Below are 22,445 nucleotides of genomic sequence, written 5' to 3' on the forward strand. Positions count from 1 at the left end.
GAACCCTCAATCTTTTGAACTTTTGAAACTTTGATCTTTTGAACTTTTGAACCTTTAACTTTCAAACCTTTGAACCTTCAATCTTTCAAACCTTTGAACCTTCAATCTTTCAAACCTTTGAACCTTCGATCTTTCAAACCTTTGAACCCTTGATCTTTTGAACCTTTGAACCTTCAGACCTTTGAGCCTTTGAACTCTTGAACCGTCAATCTTTGACCAGTCAAGCCAGAGAACCCATTGTGTTTGACCAAGGTTGAAGGTTCAAAGGTTTGAATGATCGAAGGTTCAATGGTTCGAAAGATCGCAGGTACAAAGGTTCAAAGGGCCGAAGGTTCAAAGGTTCAAGAGTTCAAACGTTTGAAGGTTCAAAAGTTCAAAAGATTGAGGGTTCAAAGGTTTGAACCTTTGAACTCTTGAACCTTTAAACGCTTGAACCTTCAAACCTTCGAACTTCTGACCCTTTGAACCTCCGATCTTTCGTACCTTTGAACCTTCAGACCTTTGAACCTTCAAACCTTTGATCTTTCAAAACTTTGAATCTTCTGACCTAACTTTTGAATTCTTGAACCTTTGAGCCTTTGAACTCTTTGAACCTTCAAACTCTTCAACCTTAGAACTCTTGATGGGTTGGGCTTTTACCTTGACTGGTCGAGCCAGAGAACCCCGTGGGTTTGACCGGTCAGGCTTTTGCCCTGACCAGTCACGCCGGAGAATCGGACCAATGAACTCTTAAACCTTTGAACTTTTGAACCTTCGAACACTTGAATCTTTGAACTTTCAATCTTTGATCGGTCAAGCTAGAGAACCCATTGTGTTTGACCAGGGTTGCAGGTTCAAAGGTTCAAAAGATCAAAGGTTCAAAGGTTAAACAGTACAAATGTTCAAGAGTTCGAAGGTTCAAGAGTTCAATGGTTCCAAGGTTCAAGAGTTTGAAGATTCCAAGGTTCAATCTTATGAACCTTTGAACCTTCAACCTTTTGGACCTTTGGCCTTCAAACTCTTGAACCTTTGAACCTTTGACCCTTCAAACCTTTAAACTCTTGAACCTTTGAACTGTCGATCTTTGACTGGTCAAGCCAGAGAACCCATTGTGTTTGATCGGGGTTAAAGGTTCAAAGGTTCGAATGATTAAAGGTTCAATGGTTCGAAAGATTGCAGGTTCGAAGGTTCAAAAGATTGAAGGTTCGAAAGATCGAAGGTTCGAAGTTTCAAAGGTTCAAAAGATCGAAGGTTCAAAGGTCCGAAGGTTCATAAGATCGAAGGTTCCAAGGTTCAAGGAAGGTTCCAAGGTTCAATCTTATAAACCTTTAACCTTTCAGACCTTTGAACCTTCGAACTCTTGAACCTTCAAACCTTTGAACTTTTGAATCTTTGAACTCTTGAACCTTCAAACCTTTGAACTTTTGAACCTTCGATCTTTCAAACCTTTGAACCTTCGGCTCTTTGAACCCTTGAACCTTAGAACTCTTTGAACCTTCAAACTCTTGATGGGTTGGGCTTTTACCTTGACCAGTTGAGCCAGAGAACCCAGTGTGTTTGACCGGTCACGCCAGAGAACCCCGTGTTTTTGACTGGTCAGACGTTTACCTTGACCAGTCGAGCCAGAGAACCCCGTGGGTTTGACCAGTCAGGCTTTTACTTTGACTGGTCGAGCCAGAGAACCCAGTGTGTTTGACCAGTCAGGCTTTTGCCCTGACCAGTCACGTCGGAGAATCAGACCTTCAGACCTTTAAACCTTCAAACTCTTGAACCTTCAAACCTTTGAACTTTTGAACCTTCGATCTTTTGAACCTTTGAACACTTGAACCTTTGAACTTTCGATCTTTGACCAGTCAAGCTACAACTAGGCTGTGCTGCCAGGCACTGGAGGACCATGCCGGCTCTTCCCTTTAGGATGTAGGCTTAACTCTTCTCTTCGCCAACCCGAGTTTTCTAGTTACGCTGCCTAGGAAATAAAGCTGTGTCACAAATGCTCACATTTGAAGTAGTAACATTAAATAGACCACCAGCAGCAACAGGACCTAGAATTGGGAGGAGTGCGCTGTCTTGTGGTAGTAAGCATGACTTGTCCCCTTAGCTAAGCAGGGTCTGCCCTGGTTTTGCATTTGAATGGGAGACTTCATGTGTGAGCACTGGAAGGGATTCCCCTTAGGCAATGAAGCTGCTCTGGGAAGAGCAGAAGGTTTCAACTTCCCTTCCTGAATTCTCCAAGATAGGGCTGAGGGAGACTCCTGCCTACAACATTGGAGAAGCGGCTGCCAGTCTGTGTAGACTATACTGAGCTAGATGGAGCAAGGGTCTGACTCAGTATATGGCAGCTTCCGACTTTCTGGAGTACATCCTATTGATTTTTACTGAGTCGGAAATAACCATTTCACATGCAAAACATTAATTTTAATCTTGGCTGATTGCAATTAACAGTGAACATCCATGTGGAAATGGACCAACTGAAATAATTTGGCGGTAGCAAGTTAAAGGACTTCTTCCTGGGCATCTGAAGCAGAGATCTAGATGACCACCAGTGGTGGTCAGCAAGATTTGCCGTGGCATCTCCTGCAGAAGAGAAAAACAAGACAGGGTGAGAAAGAGACCCAGTTCTCTGCTGGCAGAGATGGCTCCCTGGTTTCTAACTGAGTAAAGAGACACTTTTTAAAAATTGGTGATTCCCTTTATTGAACAGGGTGGGAGCAACCGGCCCTATCCATCCCCAGCACAACATCCCTCCAGTGGCTGTGGCTGGTGTTTATCTTGGGTTTCTTTTTTTTTTATTGTGCGCCCTTTGGGGACAAGGAGCCATCTTATTTATTTATTTATTTTTAAGATCCTTTTGTTGTAAACTGCCCAGAGCCTTGCATTTTGGGCAGTATACAAATATGTATACCATTCAAAAGTGTTGATGCTTTTGAACTTTGGTGCTCGAGGAGAAGGCTTTTGAGGAGACCATGGATAGCCAGGAAAACAAATCAATGGATCCTAGAACAAATCAATCCGGAATTCTCACTCGAGGCACAAATGACTAGGCTTTCCAGTTGGAAACTAAATGCAAAACATCAACCATGGCAAATCCAAACTTCATCCTCCAGTGTGTATTTTAAACACACTCCAGGTGCAAAACGCTGCAAACCAACTATTACATAAAATTTTGTTTTTTAAATCATATTATCATAGCAAGCGCCTTCTTCTACACAATCCCCAACGCTTGATAAGGTCATCCAAGGAGGTCCGTCTCCAGTTACCACCGGTTCGTCTGGTAGCGACTCCAAGGCGGGCCTTCTCCGGAGCTGCCCCGGGGCTATTGAATGCACTCCCGGCCTAAATCCGTAATCTGAATTCATTGCTGGCCTTCAGGAGGGCTCTGATAACCTATTTGTTTGGCCTGGCCTTCCAGGGTTTTTAATTTGTTAATTGTTTTTCACTGCTGTAAGTGTTCTGCCTGGTTCTCCAGGGGCTTTAAATGTAAATTGGTTTTATGCTGTTTTAATAGTTTTGATTTTAACTGTTAATTGGTTTTAATTGGTTTTATTTTGATGTAAACCACCCTGAGCCTTTTTTGGAAGGGCGGTATATAAATCGAATAAATAAATATTTCTATACTGCCAGATAGATAGATAGATAGATAGATAGTACACCGCCTCAAACTTTCATCTCTGGGCGGTTAACAATAGCAAAAAACATATACAAAAACTTAACACAATTTGGTTTTCAGGTGTTTTTTAAAAACTGCCAGAGATGGGATCTTATCTCAACAGGGAGCACATTCCACAATCTCGGGGCAGTGACAGAGAAGGCTCTGTCTCTGTGTAGCCACTAAACGAGTCGGCGGTAATTGGAGCCTCCTCAGTCGGCGGTAACGGACCTCCTCAGTCAGTGGTAACGGACCTCCTCAGATGAACTCAATGGGCATATAGACATCTCCTGAGTCCAGGCGGTGTGTACTTATCTCCTTAAAAATAAACCAGACCATTTCTCTAGAAAACCCCACTGTTCAGAATCAATTCATAGCTGCACCAGAGGTTTATATACCCGTAACCAATTAAGGAAAACTCGTTTTCCTCTGCATCCACTTGGACGCACAACTATTTCCCTGGAGGTTATGTTCTTAGGCCCAAGACAATCGAGACCTAGAGGACATCCAGCGGCAGTTCAAGCCAGCGGAACTCCCCACCACCAGGCCACCTTCTGTTGACAGACTCACACTTTGTTTTCCAGGGGAAGAGGCTGAATCTTGGAACACTGCTGCAGTCGACAAAGTCCCTAGGGAATCGGCTGACACTGAAAATCGAGCGGGGCACCTTTCGGATACTTGTGTTGTCACAGATGAGGCGGGAGAAAGAGACCTTGCTGATGGCCGCACGCTGAGCACTGGTAAACAGGCCCGGATTTTCCCACCAGAACCTGGAAGGGAGGCAGAAGGAACCGTATGAGATAGCCTCTTCCAACCCTAGACCCACATGAGACAGCCTCTTCCTACCCTGGATCCCACTCCTGTTTAGGCCGCAGGGGCAAAGTTCTCAGCTGCATCCTGCAGTTAAAACTCTCCTCCCCTATCTTCATGGAAGCCACACGGTACGTCAGCATTCTGTTGCCAACGGCGTCTCCTGACAAACTGCTTGAATACTTGTGAACATTCCGTGGCTTCACAGCAGCTCAACCAATAGTAATGGGTGGGGAGGAGCCAACAGGCAGATGACAGAGAGAGGGCACTCTCTCTCAAGACATAGGCTTTCTCCATGGCCCGGTTCAACCATGAGACCCACTTTCCCCGAACCAGAGGTTCTTAATAGAAAGGATAGGAACTACCAGGATTTCCCACTAGGACATCAGCACTTCTGAGGGAGGTATATTTTCAACAAGAGAGGACCCCAGCTAGCCTTGCCCTGTCCCCCAGAATTTAGGATCGCCCCTGGATTTACACAGATTTAAAGTGTGCTGCCCAGATTTTACTCTGGATCCGATCACATGGGAGGGCAGAGAAGGAAGGGGAAGTATACAAATCTGTCAAATAAAATGCAAATTAGTTGCCACATAATTTGAATATGCAAAGTAGGCCACGCAGATTTGGGGATCTTGAATAGGGCAACCCAAACCCCAGCCCCCCCCCAAGACACACACACACACACACACCCCTTGCTGGTTCTCCTGCACCAACTTATATGTATAGATTTACTGTGTTTCAGCTTTTAATTTAATTTATCGTTTCCATACTTTTAATGTTGGGTTTGAAATGATTTTGATGTTTATATGATGATTTTAATTGTAAACTGCTCAGAGATGCAAGTTTGGGGTGGTATAGAAATACGTTACTTAAATAATTGTATTTGTTTATACAGTTAACTGTATATTTACATACACACTTAACTTGTCCCATCAGTTTCCATAAGACTTTTTATGAGTAACTTCATCCGGAGATACGCCAGTTGCTAGAATAGCCCAGTTCATAACTGTATCATCTAGATGTGATTGTACACATATGTACATAAAAACCACAAATTTAAATGTTTCAGCTCAGGAAATGGGCTGTTCAGGTCACTGGCTTCCCACCCACTGCTACTGGCTGAGCTGCTGGGAGGCCACGGAATGTTTGCAAATATTCCTCCTAAGTAGCCTTGCTGAAATTTATGGGAGAAGTTTAATTCTGTTTATTTATTTTATTTTATTTATTCATTCAATTTCTATACCGCCCTTCCAAAATGGCTCAGAGCGGTTTACTATTAAAACAAAACCATTAAAATCAATTGGCCGTTAAAACAGAAATGATAAAACAGCATAAAACAACAATTAACAATTAAAACATCATTAAAAAAAACAATTAAACAGAACAGCTAAAAACCCAGGTTACGGCATTAAAACCATTTATAACAAGTTAAAAATCGTTTATAATTTAAAATTTAGAATTATAATTTAAAATTGTAATTTAAAAACTCTGGAAGGCCAGGCCGAACAGATAGGTTTTGCGGGCTCTCCAGAAGGCCAATAAAGAATTCAAATTGTGGATGTTTGCAGGGAGCGCATTCCACAGCCCAGGAGCGGCTACAGCGAAGCCCCGCCTCGGAGTCACCACCAGACGAACCGGTGCTAACTGGAGACGGATCTCCTCAGATGACCTTAACGTGCGGTGGGGATCGTGCAGAAGAAGGCGCTCTCTCTTAGGTAACCTGGACCTAAGCCTCTTTAGAGTCCTCTCAATTCAATGAGAGCCCTCAGTGCTAAATCTCTGAAGCCCGTTAGGCCGAGGGGAGGGGCCTACTGAACTTCAGCATGTAGCCAGCCAATCGGGAGCAGAGGAGGCGGGGCTTCAACCTTCTCCCTCCCCTTCTGTAGTGGACACATCGCTGAGGATGCGTTGGCTTGAAGCCGGTGATCCTGAGATGGGGACCAAATAGCGGGGTACAGTGTTCTTACCCCCTAGGAGCCCTTCAAACATCCCTAGGGGCACTAGTGCCCCCGGCTGAGAACCCCCACAACGCCAGCCTTTCCGTTTCGGCTCACCTGTCCCCATCATGGAGTTTCCGGAACTGGATTTGAAGGATGCACGCCATGAGAGGCCCCACCCGGCCGTTGGGTACGAGGGGTTCGGCCAGTCCCCCGATCCAGATGTCAATGTTGTCGGGCGTCCCGTACAGTTGGATGAACTTCCTGGCCAGTTGGGGGTTTTGAAGGACCCTCCCAAGTTCCGCTTCATTGCAAGGCTGTGAGTGCGCAGAACCGTCTCCAGGCATTGTACCCTGAGGGACAGAGACAGTTATCACCTCATTTCTCTCCTTAGTACACACACACACACACACACACACACACACACACACTCATTTGTGAAATGACTGCACAAACTGGGCCCACTTGCAGATGCTGGACTACTCCCATCATCCACAGTGGCGGGGTGGATGATGGGAGTTGTAATCCGATGTCTGCTGGAGGGCCCAAGTTGTACAACTCAACTTAGCCTCCTTCTCTGGCCTGAGCGATGGGTGGAATCTCCAGACAGGAAAGGTTTTCAAAATTCCCCTTTTAAGAAGCATTCATATTTTAGAAGCCTTGTAAGCCACGCAGAGATCTGTGGAGTCAAGAAACCTGAATACTGGCTGGACTACAGCGGCATGTTTCTAAAATTGAGATATGCAGGGTTTCAAGCCGTCCTGATGACCAGGGCCACACCATAGAGGCGGTCTCATGGTAGCAAGTGTGGCCTCTTTGCTAAGCAGGTTCTCCCCTGGTTTGCATTTGGATGAGAGACGAAATGTGTGAACACTGAAAGGCATTCTCCTTAAGGGATGGGGCCGCTCTGGGAAAAATATCAAGGTTCCCAGTTCCCTCCGTGGCAGCATCTCCAAGATCGGGCTGAGAGAGACTCCTGCCTGCAACCTCGGAGAAGCCTCTGCTGCCAGTCTGTGTAGACAATAGTGAGCTAGATGGACCAAGGGTCTGACTCAGTATATGGCAGCTTCCTAGGTTCCGGACTTCCTTCAAACCCCTGATTATTTTGGTTCCTTGCTCTGCACCGTTTCTGTCTTCATGATATCTTTCTTAAGGTGCAGTGACAACTGCACACAGTATTCCAAATGTCGTAGTTTCATACATAGGCACAGCTATAATGGTAGTTTTATTTTCAGTCCCTTCCATTTCTTTCATTAACAATTTTTCAGACTGGATGAACAATCTTGACAAACATGCATTATAGAAAAATAACTGATTAAAAATTACATAGGGACATAAAGAAGCTGCCATATACTGAGTCAGACCCTTGGTCCATTTAGCTCAGTATTGTCTGCACAGACTGGCAGCGGCTTCTCCAAGGTTGCAGGCAGGAGTCTCTCTCAGCCCTATCCTGGAGATGCTGCCAGGGAAGGAAAGCAGGAACCTTCTGCAAGCAGGCAGGCAGCTCCCAGAATGGCCCCATCCCCTAAGGGAAATATCTGACAGTGCTCACACATGTAGTCTCCCATTTAAATTCAAACCAGAGCAGACCCTGCTTAGCAAAGCGGACAATTCATGCTTGCTAAGTGGCTTGTGGGGAAATGCTTGACTGACAAGCAGAAGGTTGCTGGTTCAAATCCCCACTGGTATGTTTCCCAGACTGTGGGAAACACCTATATTGGGCAGCAGTGATCTAGGAAGGTGCTGAAAGGCATCATCTCAGACTGTGTGGGAGGAGGCAATGGTCAACCCTTCCTGTATTCTACCAAAGACAACCACGGGGCTCTGTGGGTGCCAGGAGTCGACGCCGACTCAACGGCACCACCTTTCCTTTTTCCTATGAATTTTCTGCTGGATCGGTCTTCATTGAAAATCCAATGCTAATTTGCCAAGATTAATTAATTGATTACATTAATAGCCCACTTTCCCCTCTCAGGAAATAAGGAGAGATGGTTATGTACATGGTTATGTTTATCCTCACAACTACCCTGTGAGGTAGGCTAGGCAGAGAGAGACATGACTGGCTCAGAGTCACCCAGTGAGTTTCATGGTTGAATGGGGATTCAAACCCGGGTCTTCCCGGTCCTAATCCAACACTCTAACCACTACGCTATGCTGGATTTAATAGGACTAATAATATGTGATATTAGCCCCTCTCCAAAGGACTGTGTATTCACATTTGTTTGGGGGGCCTCAAGGATTGCAGATTTGGGTCCCGAAAGGGATCCTCCTCCCCCGGTTCCCAGTGTGGATCTTCTGTGACTTTCTTTGCCCTGGGAAAAGGCGACGAGGCTGGTGTTGAGGTGTGTGAGTTTGCAGCATTTTGTAAGATCCGCAGGCCAGTGAGTGTCACCTTTTACCTGCGAGGCCAAAATCCCGGCCGCGTTGCATATTCAGGGCGGGGAGATCCAGACCGATCCGAAAAACCTGTTCGAAGAGCCGGTCCCGGAGAGCATCCACAACCATCTCGCCTGGCTTTAACAGCTTGGCTGGCGTCATCAAGAGGCCTCGCATCATCGGGTCAATGCCTCCTGGAAGAGGGAAAACGGGCTTGGGTCAAGCCCAAGGCCACTCCAGCATCCTGTTTCACACAGTAGATGCCCCTGGGAAGCCCACAGCCAAGAGGTCTGTGCGTGCCCTCTCTCCTGCTGTGGCTCTCCTGCAACTGGGATTCAGAGGCTGGAGGTGGCCTATAGCCCTCCGACTAGTAACCCTTGATAGACCTCTCCTCCATGAATGCGTCCAAACCCCTCTCAAAGCCACCCAAGCGGGTGGCCGTCACCACATCCCGTGGCAGAGAGTTCCACAGATTACTCATACCCTGGCTGGAAAAGGGGCTGCCTTTTGTCGGTCTTAAACCCCCCGGCCTTCAGTTTCGTGGTATATCCTCTGGTTCTAGTGTGGCGAGAGGGGGAGAACATTTTCTCTCTGCCCACTCTCCCCTATTTGTCTCCGGCTGGATCATGGGCTAATAAAGCAGACACCGGCAACAGCCACTGGTGGGATACGGGGTTGGGGGTGGACAGGGCCAGCTGCTCTCCCCCTGCTAGAGACAAGAGACTCACCTCTTTTAAAAAGGCTGCTCTTTGCTCGGGGTAGGGGCAGGGGTAGGGGTGACTCATTTTGTAACCCACCACGAGACACTGGTACGGGGCGGTCTGTAAATGTAATCGATACGCTAATAAAAACCGACCTTTTTGTATGATTCTCCAGGAAGCGAAAAATTCCTGGTTGAGAGGTGTCTGGCTCTCAAGCTGGTAACTGCTGTTCACACGGAACACAAAGTTTCTGACCTGGGAGTGCCCGAACCGGAACATGATGGTGAAGATGCTGGCGATCCGAGGATCCACCGAATCGTCGTAGCCTCGGTAGGGAGCTCAGCCATAAGAACGAGTTAAGCGATTGCCGAGAAGCCAGGGCAGGTATTTAGTGTAGGTAATTTTCTGGAAAGCAAAGGGAGCATTCAGAAAGCCATAACTTGGTGGGAGAGCATATGCTTTGTGTGCAGAAGGTCCCCGGACAATTCCCCAGCGGAATCTCCTGGTAGGGCTGGGAAAGAAACCTCGGAGAGCTGCTGCCAGTCAGTGCTGGCAGTACTGAGCTAGATGGATCAAGGGTCTGGCTCAGTTGGCAGCAGCTTCCTATGTTCCTAAAGCCACACACATCCAGACTAAATTACTCCTGTGTGGTGCCACTGAGATTAAATAGTCCCCATGAGTCCTGAGTGCGGTGTCGGGTTTTTGTTTTCCGGCAAATTCCACCCAAGAATAACATCTCTTGATTGCTTTGAAGCTCAGCCAAGCCACTTAATACAAGAAAGAATTAACCCGCTCCAAAGAACTGGGACAGTAACCAGCTATTCAGCTTGCAAGGAACATAAGAAGCTGCCATATACTGAGTCAGACTCTTGGTCTATCTAGCTCAGTATTGTCTACCCAGACTGGCAGCGGCTTCTCCAAGGTTGCAGGCAGGAATCTCTCTCAACCCCGTCTTGGAGATGCTGCCAGGGAGGGAACTGGGAACCTTCTGCTCTTCCCAGAGGGGCTCCATCCCCTAAGAGGGGAAGGTCTTCCAGTGTTCACACTTCTAGTCTCCCATTCAAATGCAACCAGGGCAGACCCTGCTTAGCTAAGGGGACAAGTCATGATGGCTACTACAAGACCAGCTCTCCTTTCTCACATGCTTAGAAGGAAAATAAAACCTTTATAAACCAGTGGAAATGTGTTTGCTTGAGTTGCTGGTGTCTATCTTATGTTTCTTTTTAGATTGTGAGCCCTTTGGAGACAGGGATCCATCTTATTTATTTATTATTTCTCTATGTAAACCACTTTGGACACTTTTGTTAAAAAGTGGTATATAAATGTTTGTTGTTGACAACAGAGAAATAGGTCAAATGTCTTGTCCAGATCAGTGCATGTAAACCTGACCCTAACACCGTTTATCTGAGAAGATCAAAGGCATAATATGAATACCATAAAATATATGAACAATTCAAATCAACATAACATATTAAAAAACCATCCTCAATCTCATATCCAACATTGTCTTTCTGCTTCTCAAAAATAAATGTAAATCAATTCTCTCCATTGTGTCATATGCTGAGCTCATCCGTTGACACCATGAATGGATCCACATTTATGTTTGAGAACTACAAAGATAATGTTGGATATGGGATTGAGGATGATTTTTAAAATCTGTTTTATGGTATTCATAAGATCCCTTTGATCCTCTTGGAAACCCAGAACAGAGAACCCCATACAATCCTGGCTCTGAAAGTGACCTGAGGTGGGTTTGAGGTCAGTTTCTCCCCTGCCACCGCCTGAAAGTGACCAGAGGTCAGTTTTTCCCAGCCCTGAAAGTGACCCGAGATTTATTTATTTTATTTATTTATTGTTGGATTTATATACCGCCTTTTATTAAAAACAATCTCAAGGCGGTTCACAAAAGTTAAAAAACATACAATAAAATGACAATAAAAATATTAAGCTAAAAATATAAAAACAAACCAAGTTTAAAATCTATAAAATACAAGCATAAAAAAACTATACACGGGGAAAAACCCATAGAAGCAGCAATAAAATCAGTCATGCAAAAGCCTGGATAAAAAGCCAAGATTTAACAAGCTTTCTAAAAACCGTAATGGAGTCTGAGGAGAGAATGGCCACTGGGAGAGCATTCCAGAGCCTAGGGGCAGCAACAGAGAAGGGCCTGTCCCGAGTGCACAACAGCTGAGTCCCCCAGATGGGTTCTAGGTCAGTTTCCCAGCCCTGAAAGTGATCCAAGGTGGGTTCTAGGTTGGTTTCCCAGCTCTGAACGTTGCCCGAGATGGGTTCTAGGTCAGTTTGACTGCTCTGCCTTCACAAGAATGGATACAGATGCCTACCCCAAGTACCTGCATTATGGCGCCAATGATCTTCTGGGTTTCCTGATAGAGTTGCTCTCCATTATACAGCGGATTCAGCCTCTTCAGCTCCGTGGCCACGCGGTTGTGCTCCCGGAAGAAAATAGTTTGGAGGACCATCAGGCCTGGCATTTCGCTGACCCGGTTGTCCCCTTGAAAACCAAGAAGGTGGGGGGAGATCACCACATCTGGCCAGCCACAGGATTTTAAAAGCATTAACACACACAAAATGCTGCCTCACAGCCCCGGCCTGTTCGTCTGCTAAGCAGGGTCTGCCCTGGTTTGCATTTGAATGGGAGACTACATCTGCGAGTACTGTAAGAGATTCCCCTTCGGGGATGGGGCTGCTCTGGGAAGAAGAGCCCCTGCCTGCTTGCAAGCAGAAGGTCCTAAGTCCCCTCCCTGGCAGCATCTCCAGATAGGGCTGAGACAAGAGACTCCTGCCTGCAACTTTGGAGATGCCTCTGCCAGTCTGTGAAGACAATACTGAGCTAGATGGAACAAGGGTCTGACTCAGTAAATGGCAGCGTCCTATGTTCCCAACAGGCTGAGAGCTATTTACTTGCACTCCCACCTTCCCCTGGCACCTTTTATTTATCCGCCCATTCCAAATATTCCCAACCTCACATCTTATCCACGCAGCAGATCATTGTGGATGAAGGCTAGCAAATGCCGAACTGCCCCGAAATGAGCCAATGGTGAGATCCAAGAACAAGGTACCTGCAAAAAAACAAGGAATCTTCAACTCGGGGTTGGTCCGGTTGCAGAGCTCCGTGAAGCCGTCCGGGTTGCCGAAGGGGAGATAGGCCTGTCCTTTATCCGTGAAGTTCTGGTTCACATTCAAGAGGCCCAGGTTGCTGCTCAGATTCCGCAGCTGATTGGCCCACCGCTCTTCACTGGCGTAGACCATGCTGGCATCAATAAAGGCCATGAGCACGTTGATCTGGTTCTGGATGGCATAGCCTCCATTGCACGCAGGGGCTGACTGGGTAAAGGGGATGCAGTTGCTCTGGTTTTTGATCCGGGGGTCGTCGGGAGGGATCTGAAGCAAGGTATTGAAACGGGGTGATAGCCTATCGGTCTCGGGGAGGCGGAGCCTGGGAGAATGTAAGACCTCATCCTCTCTCTGGCCTTTATCCGAGCAAGTTGCTCCGGGTCAACTGTCCAAGGTGCCCCAACTTACTGTACTGACCCGAATAGAAGAGGACTGGATTTAAGATGGCCCTCTTAAAAAGATACAGGTTAAAGACAGGTTTCACCTGCATTGACCCACAAGGAAGAGGTCTCTGAATTTAAGAGGACTGCCCAGTTTCTAACATCAGAAAACTTGGAGGGAGAGAGAAACTAGGCTTGGATTCAGAGAAAGACCGGCACTCGCTGTGCCTTTGCCTTTCACAACACACACTCTGATCACCAGGAGTTTCTCTTAGGACAGGCAGGGGCAAACGTGGCCCTCCAGTCACTGTTGGACTACAACTCCCATCATGCTGGGCGTCATAGTTCAACAACAGCTGGGGGATGGCCCTCGACTGCCCACACCTGTTTCCGAAAGTATGGCTTTGCATAATGCCTTGGGTTTCCGGGAAGGGCCAGAGCAGGAATTCTCAAAGTATTTGCAGCTACGGATGCCCCAGATCTGGCCTGCTCAACTTTGCCCCGCCCCCCACTGCCACCTGTTTTGGGACTACAACTCCCATCATCCCCAGCCACAGCAGCCAATAGCCAGGGATGATGGGAACTGTAGGCCAACATCAGCAGGAGGGCTGAAGTTGAGCAAGCCTGGTCTAGATCAGGGATTCTCAACGTTGGGTCTGCAGATGTTACTGGACTCCAACTCCCATAATCCCCAGCTGCAATGGGCTTTGGTTGGGGATTATGGGAGCTGAAGTCCAATAACAGCTGGGGACCCAACGTAGAGAATCCCTGGTCTAGATCATCAGGCAGGACCCTCCATGGACGCCCCCCCCCCCAGCCCATTAATAATTTTACAGATAATAATCTCACCGTTTACTCAGTCCAAGGGAAATAAAGGAGATGCCACATTTGATCACAATATGGGAGCTTCCTTGAATTACAGATTTCATTTCCCAGGCACCACCTGGGCCTCTCCCCACCACCACGCGCAATGGGTCTCAGCGGGTTGAGAACCCCCAAGCCAGAAGCCGCTAGGGGGACCCACGCACCTTGATGGGGAAACACGGGAGTTCTTTCGCGCAGCTGGTCCCACAGTTGATCTTACTCATGAAGGTGAGGGTAGTCGTGGAGCTCGGTCCAAAGTCCATGTCGTGGTCCAGAAGCTGGCCCCACTGCATGAACATGACCGACCGGCCCCGTGTCATTGGTGACCTTGTCATTGGGAAAGCAAACGATCTCATTGGACACCTTCCGGACCTGCGGCAGGTTAAAAACACACACACACACCAGGCATCACCTCTGTGCACTTCACCCTGGAGCTCTGAGCTTTCCTTTGGCCAGAGCACTTGGCCAAAATAGCTGCCATATGCTGAGTCCGACCATCAGTCCGTCAAGCTCAGTGCTGTCTACACTGACCGGCAGCAGCTCTTCAGAAAAAGGGGCCTTCTTTACTTGGAGATGGTAGGGATTTGACCTGGGATCTTCGGCATGCAAAGCAGATATTCTGCCACCAAGTGGGATCTATCCCAAAGCATACATATCGAGAATTTTGCAAGCTAGAGAGAGGGAGAAGTTATTCCTTGAATTTATTTATCAAATTCCATTCCCTGCTCTGTATTTTTTTTTCCGTAACACACACATAGAAGTGAACAGAAATATGAAAAACTCTTCTCCTCGAGTCACCCCATCGCTCGCACTTCGTATTGTTTGACTTAGAAAAATGCTTTGCAAACTCAGGCCTTTTCTAAATTTTCAAACCATGAAACAGTTTTTTTTTAAAAAGCCCTGTGAAATAGGTCTTAATATAAAATAGTTTTCAACTGTGCAATAGTTCTTGAAGTGCAATAGTTTCATGTTTCCAAACATATATATTTTTAAAATTGGCAATGACTTTTTTTCAAAATGAAGGGCCTTGCTGGATCAGGCCTAGTTCCCACAGTAGCTCAGCAAATGTGTCAAGGAAGCTGCCAAGCAGGAGATGAAGGGGTCTCCCTTCTCATGCTGTTGCTCCCCACTGTGAATCCCCCTGCACTTTGGGACTCATGTGAAAAATCTGGTCAGACATTCAGGAATCCAGATGGTTTTTAGAAATAAAAGTCAGGAAATAGTGGTTTAAAGATAAGAGCTGACAGAAACGAGGGAGGATCCGACTCCTTACCAAAGGGAGAGGAAATCCAAAATAACGCTTATTTTCTGTCCAGCCGTGAGGGAGGGAGATGCCGTCTTCGTACTCCGGCGGAAGCCACCTGGCATAGGGCCGGTTGGAAGCCCCCAGTGTCGGGATCCTTCTGCAATATTCCAGAAAAGTCCAACACTCATATATGGAAGAATAACTTTATCACGATTGTAGATCAGATTTAGTAAACGCCTTGATTTAAAAGCATCAAAAAGGTGAAGAAACGTTCTTGCATCACCAAGCCTGAATTGGCCCCTTTGCTAAGTAGGGCCCACCCAGGTTTGCATTTGGATGGGAGAGTCCACGTGAGTACTTTAAGAAATTCCCCCTAGGGAGTGGGGCCATAGCTCAGTGGAAGAGCATCTGCCTGCACGCAGAAGATCCCAGGTTCAATCCCAGGCAGCAGCATCTCCAGGAAGGGCTGGGAGAGACACCTGCCTGCAACCTTGGAGAAGCCGCTGCCAGCCAGTGTCGACACGACTGAGTGAGATGGACTAAGGGTCTGACTCAGTATATGGCAGTCGCCTATGCTCCTAGGAGGAAGAACGAATGGACCTCTCTGGGGGTTTGCAAACTGTCTGTCTGCCGTAGCCGCGTTCTGCAACCAACAGGGGAAGGACCCCTAAGGTCCCTTAACTCTAACCTTCCAGGAAAGGAGCTTCCCCAGAACCGGCTCCCTGGGCTGGGGGATGTATGCAAGCCGGTGTCCTGCCACAGAACCTTAGGGAGGGGCCAGCCAGTGAATTGCCAGCTGGGAGGAGATTTGGGATCGACACTCTCCCGTCACCACTCCACCCCACTGCCTCACAGGCGAGGACCTCAAGCACCGTACAGGTTATTGCATTCTCCCGTAATGGTCCGGTAGGGGCTGGTGGCATTGCACTGCACTGTCATCTCCTCCTGCTGGCCGCATCCAGTGGCCATGTAGATGGTGCGCAGCTGGGCGGAAGTGAGCAGATCTGGCGGGAGGGAAGACAGAGGACACGTCAGTGGCCGGGGCAGACCAAAACACGCCCACCCTCGCCACGGCCCCATCAGGCAACAATCACTCGCCAGTGGCCACTTTTGCCACGTTGATCAGCAATCAATGTTGCTGTTCTTAAAAAAAAAAAAAGAATGACGCAATTGTAGCCGGGGTGGGTGGGTGCTGTTAGTTGTAGTCCAGCAACATCGGGGGGGGGGGGCAGCTGGGGAGCTGTGGAGGTAAGGTTCAATGCCCTCTGAAGCTGCGGTTAATGATCGAATAAGCACCCAGAACTGAGAAAAGACAAGATAAGAAGAGCAAGGGGGTACTAAACCAACTGGGGGCAGGGAGAGAGGTCAGGTAAAAATGTCTGCCATGTAATTGAAGATATGTGTAAAGCGCGCTGCCAAGAGATACAACTTGATATTTAATCATTCTGGGGCAATGATAACAGTTTCCATCTTGCATACGTACGTGTGTGTGTGTGTGTGTGCGCGTGTGCACCAGCCAAGGCACAAGCGGAATTTAAGTTCAGTGCCTGAAGCACTGCCCACCTACCTGTGATGTTGAAATTCCACGGGATCTTCTTCTGTAGCTTCTCCTTCAGGAGGGCCAGGGCAACGTGCATGCAGTCGGCAGCTCGAACGGCCATCCTGGTTTGCCCCACGGGCTGCTCTCAGTTTGTCATTGAAACTGGAGGATCAGGAGAAGGTACAACAGAGATGTGAATATGACAGGAGCTTTTCCTTCCTTCTGCTCTCTGAGTTTTGCGCATCAGCACGAAGCTATGCTTGTCACATTTCCCTGAGCAGCAGGGATGTGCACGAATCAAAACTCAAATGGAAACAGGCCATTTAGATTCTAATTCAAATCAAATAGGGCCCAAACAGGCCAGTTCAATTTGAATGCAATTTGATTTGATTTAAATCAATTTGAATGTTTTTTGGTTGTTTTGGTGCCTTTTTTGAAACCCATCAGGGCCCCTGATTGTTTAAAAAGGGCGCCAAAATGGCCCTCAAACCAGATTTGAATTTATTCAATGCAAAAATGGGCCATTTTTATTCCAATTCAATCGAATCAGCACTTTTAGGGGTGATCTGGATTCGAATCATATTGTGCAAAATGGCCCATTTCACACAGAATCGATTCAAATTTGAATCGTTCTGCAGTACATACATCCCTACTTAGTAGGGCAATTATCTTGGTAACTGCAGCAGGGGCAATTACCGCTCTAACCAGGGGCAAATATTCTGGAAATTGCACGAGGGGCAATCAGCAATAGAGTGGCTGTGGGTGGCTGCTTATGTCCCTTGCAATCCATCATTGCTCACTTGGACCACCACCGTCCTCCGAAACCCAACCACTTACCTCTCCCGGGTGCACTTGTAGGCCGCATTGACCAGTTTCTTCGCTTTCTGCACGTTCTTCAGAAGGGTTATGGTCCTGAGTTTCTTTGCTAAAAGAAACAGGCACCGTTCCTAAGCTTAGACTTCCCTGGGAGGAGAAACCCATCATGCCGCTTGCACGGAAATCAAGGGGTAATGCATGGGTTGGATCTCCCATTGGGCGACCGAGGGCAGAAGACCATGGCCGCCCCCTGGGACCCACTACCCACCTCCACTGACCCCGCTGGGCCACTGGCTTCCCGCCTTTTACCCGTCTCACGGACAGAGGAAGCTGCTGTTTACTGAGTCCGATCCTTGATCCATCCAGCTCAGCAATGTCTACACTGACTGGCAGCAGCTCTTCAGAGTTTCAAGCAGGACAGAGCCCCCCCACTACCTGGAGATCCTGGCAGGGATTGAACCTGGGGCCTTCTGCTTTGAGTGACCACCCTGAGGACCATTCCGCTCTCTGACGGCTCTCACAGTTGGGAAATTCCCCCTAATCGCTCATCTAAATCTGCTGTGTCACCTCTTCTTTCGTCCCCAAATCTATCGATATCCTTTGGATCCTGGATTGGTCCCTGCCTACCTCGCAGCGGTGTTTGGTGTGGAACGCTTTGTCCCTTAACTCCAAAACACGCCTCCCGTTCCAAAACGATTCGGAAGTGCAGATGCAGAGCAACAGAGACCTTTCCACGACTCGGATAGGACTTGTAATGTTGCAAAATTTTGTTCTGGGACTTGTTCCATTAGGAATCAGATGATTAAATCTGTAACTTAATTCCTTGGGAAAGTGTTGGGTTTTTTTAGTACTGATTCTCCTCTCAGCAGGAGGAGAGGTGGTCTGGTAGTAGCAAGCACGATTTGTCCCCTTTGCTAAGCAGGGTCCAGCCTGGTTTGCATTTGAATGGGAGACATGTGAGCACTGTGAGATATGGGGCTGCTCTGGGGAGGGCATTTCCAGCTTGCCTGCAGAAGGTTCCAAGTTCCCTGGCAGAATCTCCAGATAGGGCTGAAAAAGACTCTGGCCTGCAACCTTGGAGAAGCCGCTGCCTGTCTGGGTAGACAATACTGAGCTAGATGGACCAAGGGTCTGACTCAGTATGTGGCAGCTTCCTGCGTTCCTATGATTTAATGCAACTGTGAATCTGTAAATTGATGTAATGTAAATTTATTGTATAAGACATATTAATTCTCTTGCAATTTTATATTTTCTCCTCTCTTGTTTTCGTTTTCTGGTCTTGGACAACAATCGATCAATCGGCCCTTACCATGGGAAGTAGGATCTGCCGAATGAAAAGTCTTCACAGTCAGAAGAAATCCCAAAAGGATAAGGATGAGCCTCACGCCTTGGGAGAAAAGAAAGCCAGTATTCACTTGGGTTGGGAGCAAGTGGTTTCTTTTAAAGAGCATGTTCACAGGTCCAAGGGTGTCTTGGCAACAGCCCTTCAGATCTTTGAAGATGGGTCCCCTTAGCCTTCTCGTTTCCATATCCAGCTCCTTTAACCCCTTTGGACTTGGCTGTACTTCTCTGAACCCATTCTAGGGATGTGTGAACAGGTTCAGTACTGAACCTGTTTGAAGTCACACCAGTTCAGTCTGAAGGCTCAGGGTCGAGCCGAGCGACTCCCCCCCCCGCTTCGGCTTGACCCCGGACTGAACCCCAACCCCCCAGCTCGTTCAGGGGGGTTCACAAAAATTATTTTAAATTATTATTTTTTAACTTATCCCCCCCAGGGGTGGTTCTCAGAGGCGCGCGTGTGTGTGTGTCTGCAGAAATTCCCCCTCCCACCACCGACCTTCCAGCCTTCAAAAACCAGCCCGTTCATGCCTTTCCCCCTAGTGCGTTGGCTACTGCGCTGGGGGAAAGGCCTGAACAGGCTGAATATTTTTTATTATTTATTTATTCATTCAATTTTTATACTGCCCTTCCAAAATGGCTCAGGGCGGTTTACAATTAAAACAAAACCATTAAGACCAATAACAGCTAAAACAGAAATATAAACAATGTTAAATGTATTTTTTTAAAAAAAATAATTATTATTTTAATTAAAAAAACCAAAAAATCCTTTGAGAACCGCCCCCACCAGACTGGACCGGTTGGTGGTGATTTCGAGGGGGCGCCAGACTGAACTGCCCTGGTCCGATTCAGACTCGAATCAGACCAGCCAGTTCCGTGCACACCCAGATGATCACTCTCCTCCAATACAGCATCCTAAACTGGACACAGCATCCCAACTGAGGTCTGACCAGTGCAGAAGAGAGTGGAATGGTTACTAGTCATGTGGTGGATCCTAAGTCCCTGTTAATGCAGTCATGGATTGCATTTGCTTTTTTAGCTGCTGCGTCTCAACACTGGCTTGCATTCAACTTGTGGTCCACTTAGATGCCTACGTCCCTTTCTCATCACCACTGCCAAGCCAGATCTCCCCCATCCTATTAAATTATTATTTTTTGGCCCAAATACCCAGCTTTACATCTGTCCTTCTAGAGCCCTACGATATCCTATCAGCAGTCCAAAACAGACGTTTGCACATAGGGTCACAATGAACAAATGGGTGCCCATTCATTTCCACTCCTCTGACAACATGGATAAAATGTTGCCGCAATTTTGTGTTTCAAAAACTTTTAAGACAGCATTGCTGGCCTGATGGTCAAGGCAATAAAAGCAAGAGCTCACACTGAAAACAGAAAGAGTCTCACACTCACACACCTTTCTTTCTCATCTCGGGGGGCGGGGGGCGTGTAGACCTTTTTAAAAACCACTGATCTCTCAAGCTTAACCAACCTCACAGGTTTGTTGCGGGGGAGAAATAGAATCACACACACACACACACACACACACACACACACACACACACACACACACTCTGGGCTCCTTGGAGGAACAGCAGGCTATAAGTGTGCAAATAAATGAAGTATTATTATTATTATTATTTACATTTTATATCCTGCTCTTCCTCCAAGGAGCCCAGAGCGGTGTACTACATACTTGAGTTTCTCTTTCACAACAACCCTGTGAAGTAGGCTAGGCTGAGAGAGATGGGACCGGCCTGGAGTCACCCAGCAAGTCTCATGGCTGAATGGGGATTTGAACTCGGGTCTCCCCAGTCCTAGTCCAGCACTCTCGCCACTACACCACGCTGGCTCCCATTAGTACACAACTAACAGCAACTCATAACGTTAAACAAAACATCGCCGATTGCAACTGTTCAACCAGGGACAAGGACCATGATACAGACCCACAGAGATCTCTGGATCAGATCCTGGTCCCAGGTTAGGGCTGCCAACATTTCACTGCCAGAATGAGGGACACACCTTGGAGAAGCCGCTGCCAGTCTGTGAAGACAATACTGAGATAGATAGACCAATGGTCTGACTCAGTATATGGCAGCTTCCTAGGTTCCTATGCAAGTATTTTACACTGTCGCTGCTCATTTCATCCATGAAATGCGGGACAGTTGGCAACCCTACCCCAGGGCGTTAGGATTTCTTATTTATTCCCGACAAAGGAAGTGAGCTTTCTTAAGTGGCTTGCAAAATTGCTTGCTGCCTGAGGGAGTTTGTGCAAAAAAGAAGGAAACTTCCTGCACAAATAAAAAAACTGGATGGAAAGAGGTAGCATGCTTTTCGTAATGGGGACTTGAGCAACTGAACCGTCTACCAGAGAGAAACTCGAGTTAGAAAGGGGCACGCTTCCATGCTGGGGTTTGCTCAGGTCAGCAGCTTTTGCTTCCTACAATGCTGTTTTGGCCTGAGTTTCTCTGGAAGGATATTTAAAGAAATGGGTGGTCAGTGGTGTGTCAAATAAGAACACAAGTATAAGCCCCGCTGGATCAGACCCAAGGCCAATCTGGGCCAGCATCCTGCTTCACACAGCCAGGCATATTTGGGGAGCCCACAAGTAACAGAAAGAGGGCAACGCTCCCTTCCGCTGGCATTTAGGGCCATATCACTTCTGATCCCGACAGAAATATATCCAGGCTAGTAGCCATTGATAGCCCTCTCCACCATGAATTTGTCGAATCCCCCTTTTAAAACTGTCTAGATTGCTGGCCATCACCACATCCAGTGGCAGCGGGTTTAACCACACATCATGTCACGAACGACTTCCCTTTTCGGTCCTGAATCTCCCAGCGCTTAGCCTCAATGGATGATCCCGGGTGTTAATCGTCAGAGGGAGGGAGAAAAACTTCTCTCTGTCCACCTGATCTACACTGTGCATAGTTTTATTCACTACTATTATGTCCCCCGCTTAACCACCTTTGTGCTAAACTAAAAAGCTCCAAACGTTGGATGCCCAAATGAGGATCCAGAGAAGGTCCCCCTACCTTTAAAAGACCTGTGGATTTAAGTCCCAGCATGTTCCAACTTTCAAGAGGCTTGCTTGTTGTGTTAAGACGGCAGCCCAAATTTTTTTAAAATAGTTTAATCCTGCCTGCTAAACAGTTCTGTGAAACTCCAAAGCTTGCATACATTTCCACAGGAAGCTGAATCAGTGCAAGGGGAAAAAATCAAAAATGAACATGTCACTCTAATTCTAGCTAACATACAGCCATCCCTTCCCAACTATGCTTTTACCAACCACGGTTCTGAGTAGGAAATTGTGACGGGTCTTGCCAACTGTGACCCGCGTATCTGCAATCGGCAAGATTTTTTAGTGAGTGGGGGGGTTCAGCGATTTTGGGATGTTCAGAGGTTCGATCTGCTCATTCCTCTCGATGCTCCTTGCTGTCCCCTTGCCAATTTAAATGCCTTTGAGTGATTGGGGGAACATAGGAACATAGGAAGCGGCCATCTACGGAGTCAGGCCCTTGGTCCAGCGAGCTCAGGATTGTCTTTGCAGACTGGCAGCGGCTTCTCCAAGGTCGCAGGCAGGAGTCTCTCTCAGCCCTATCTCGTTGGAGATGCTGCCAGGGAGGGAAAGCAGGAACCTAGATGCTCTTTCCAGAGGGGCTCCATCCCCTAAGGGGA

General features: G+C 47.4%; 1 protein-coding gene across 1 annotated transcript in view; it reads right to left on the minus strand.

Moving 5' to 3' along the window:
* LOC128336009 (eosinophil peroxidase-like) overlaps positions 1–22,445 on the minus strand; it is a 32,870-nt gene that overhangs the window by 7,625 nt on the left and 2,800 nt on the right. Inside the window, 14 exon segments of the mRNA XM_053275053.1 lie at positions 4,196–4,395; positions 6,490–6,696; positions 6,698–6,725; positions 8,772–8,942; positions 9,605–9,854; positions 11,804–11,964; positions 12,533–12,854; positions 13,996–14,145; positions 14,147–14,203; positions 15,105–15,234; positions 15,955–16,081; positions 16,645–16,779; positions 17,455–17,542; positions 18,743–18,820. Of these exon segments, the coding sequence (XP_053131028.1) occupies positions 4,196–4,395; positions 6,490–6,696; positions 6,698–6,725; positions 8,772–8,942; positions 9,605–9,854; positions 11,804–11,964; positions 12,533–12,854; positions 13,996–14,145; positions 14,147–14,203; positions 15,105–15,234; positions 15,955–16,081; positions 16,645–16,738 (1,897 nt within the window). The 5' untranslated portion in view covers positions 16,739–16,779; positions 17,455–17,542; positions 18,743–18,820.

The sequence above is a fragment of the Hemicordylus capensis genome, chromosome 12 (genome assembly GCF_027244095.1).
Source record: "Hemicordylus capensis ecotype Gifberg chromosome 12, rHemCap1.1.pri, whole genome shotgun sequence".
Classification (NCBI taxonomy): Eukaryota; Metazoa; Chordata; class Lepidosauria; order Squamata; family Cordylidae; genus Hemicordylus; species Hemicordylus capensis.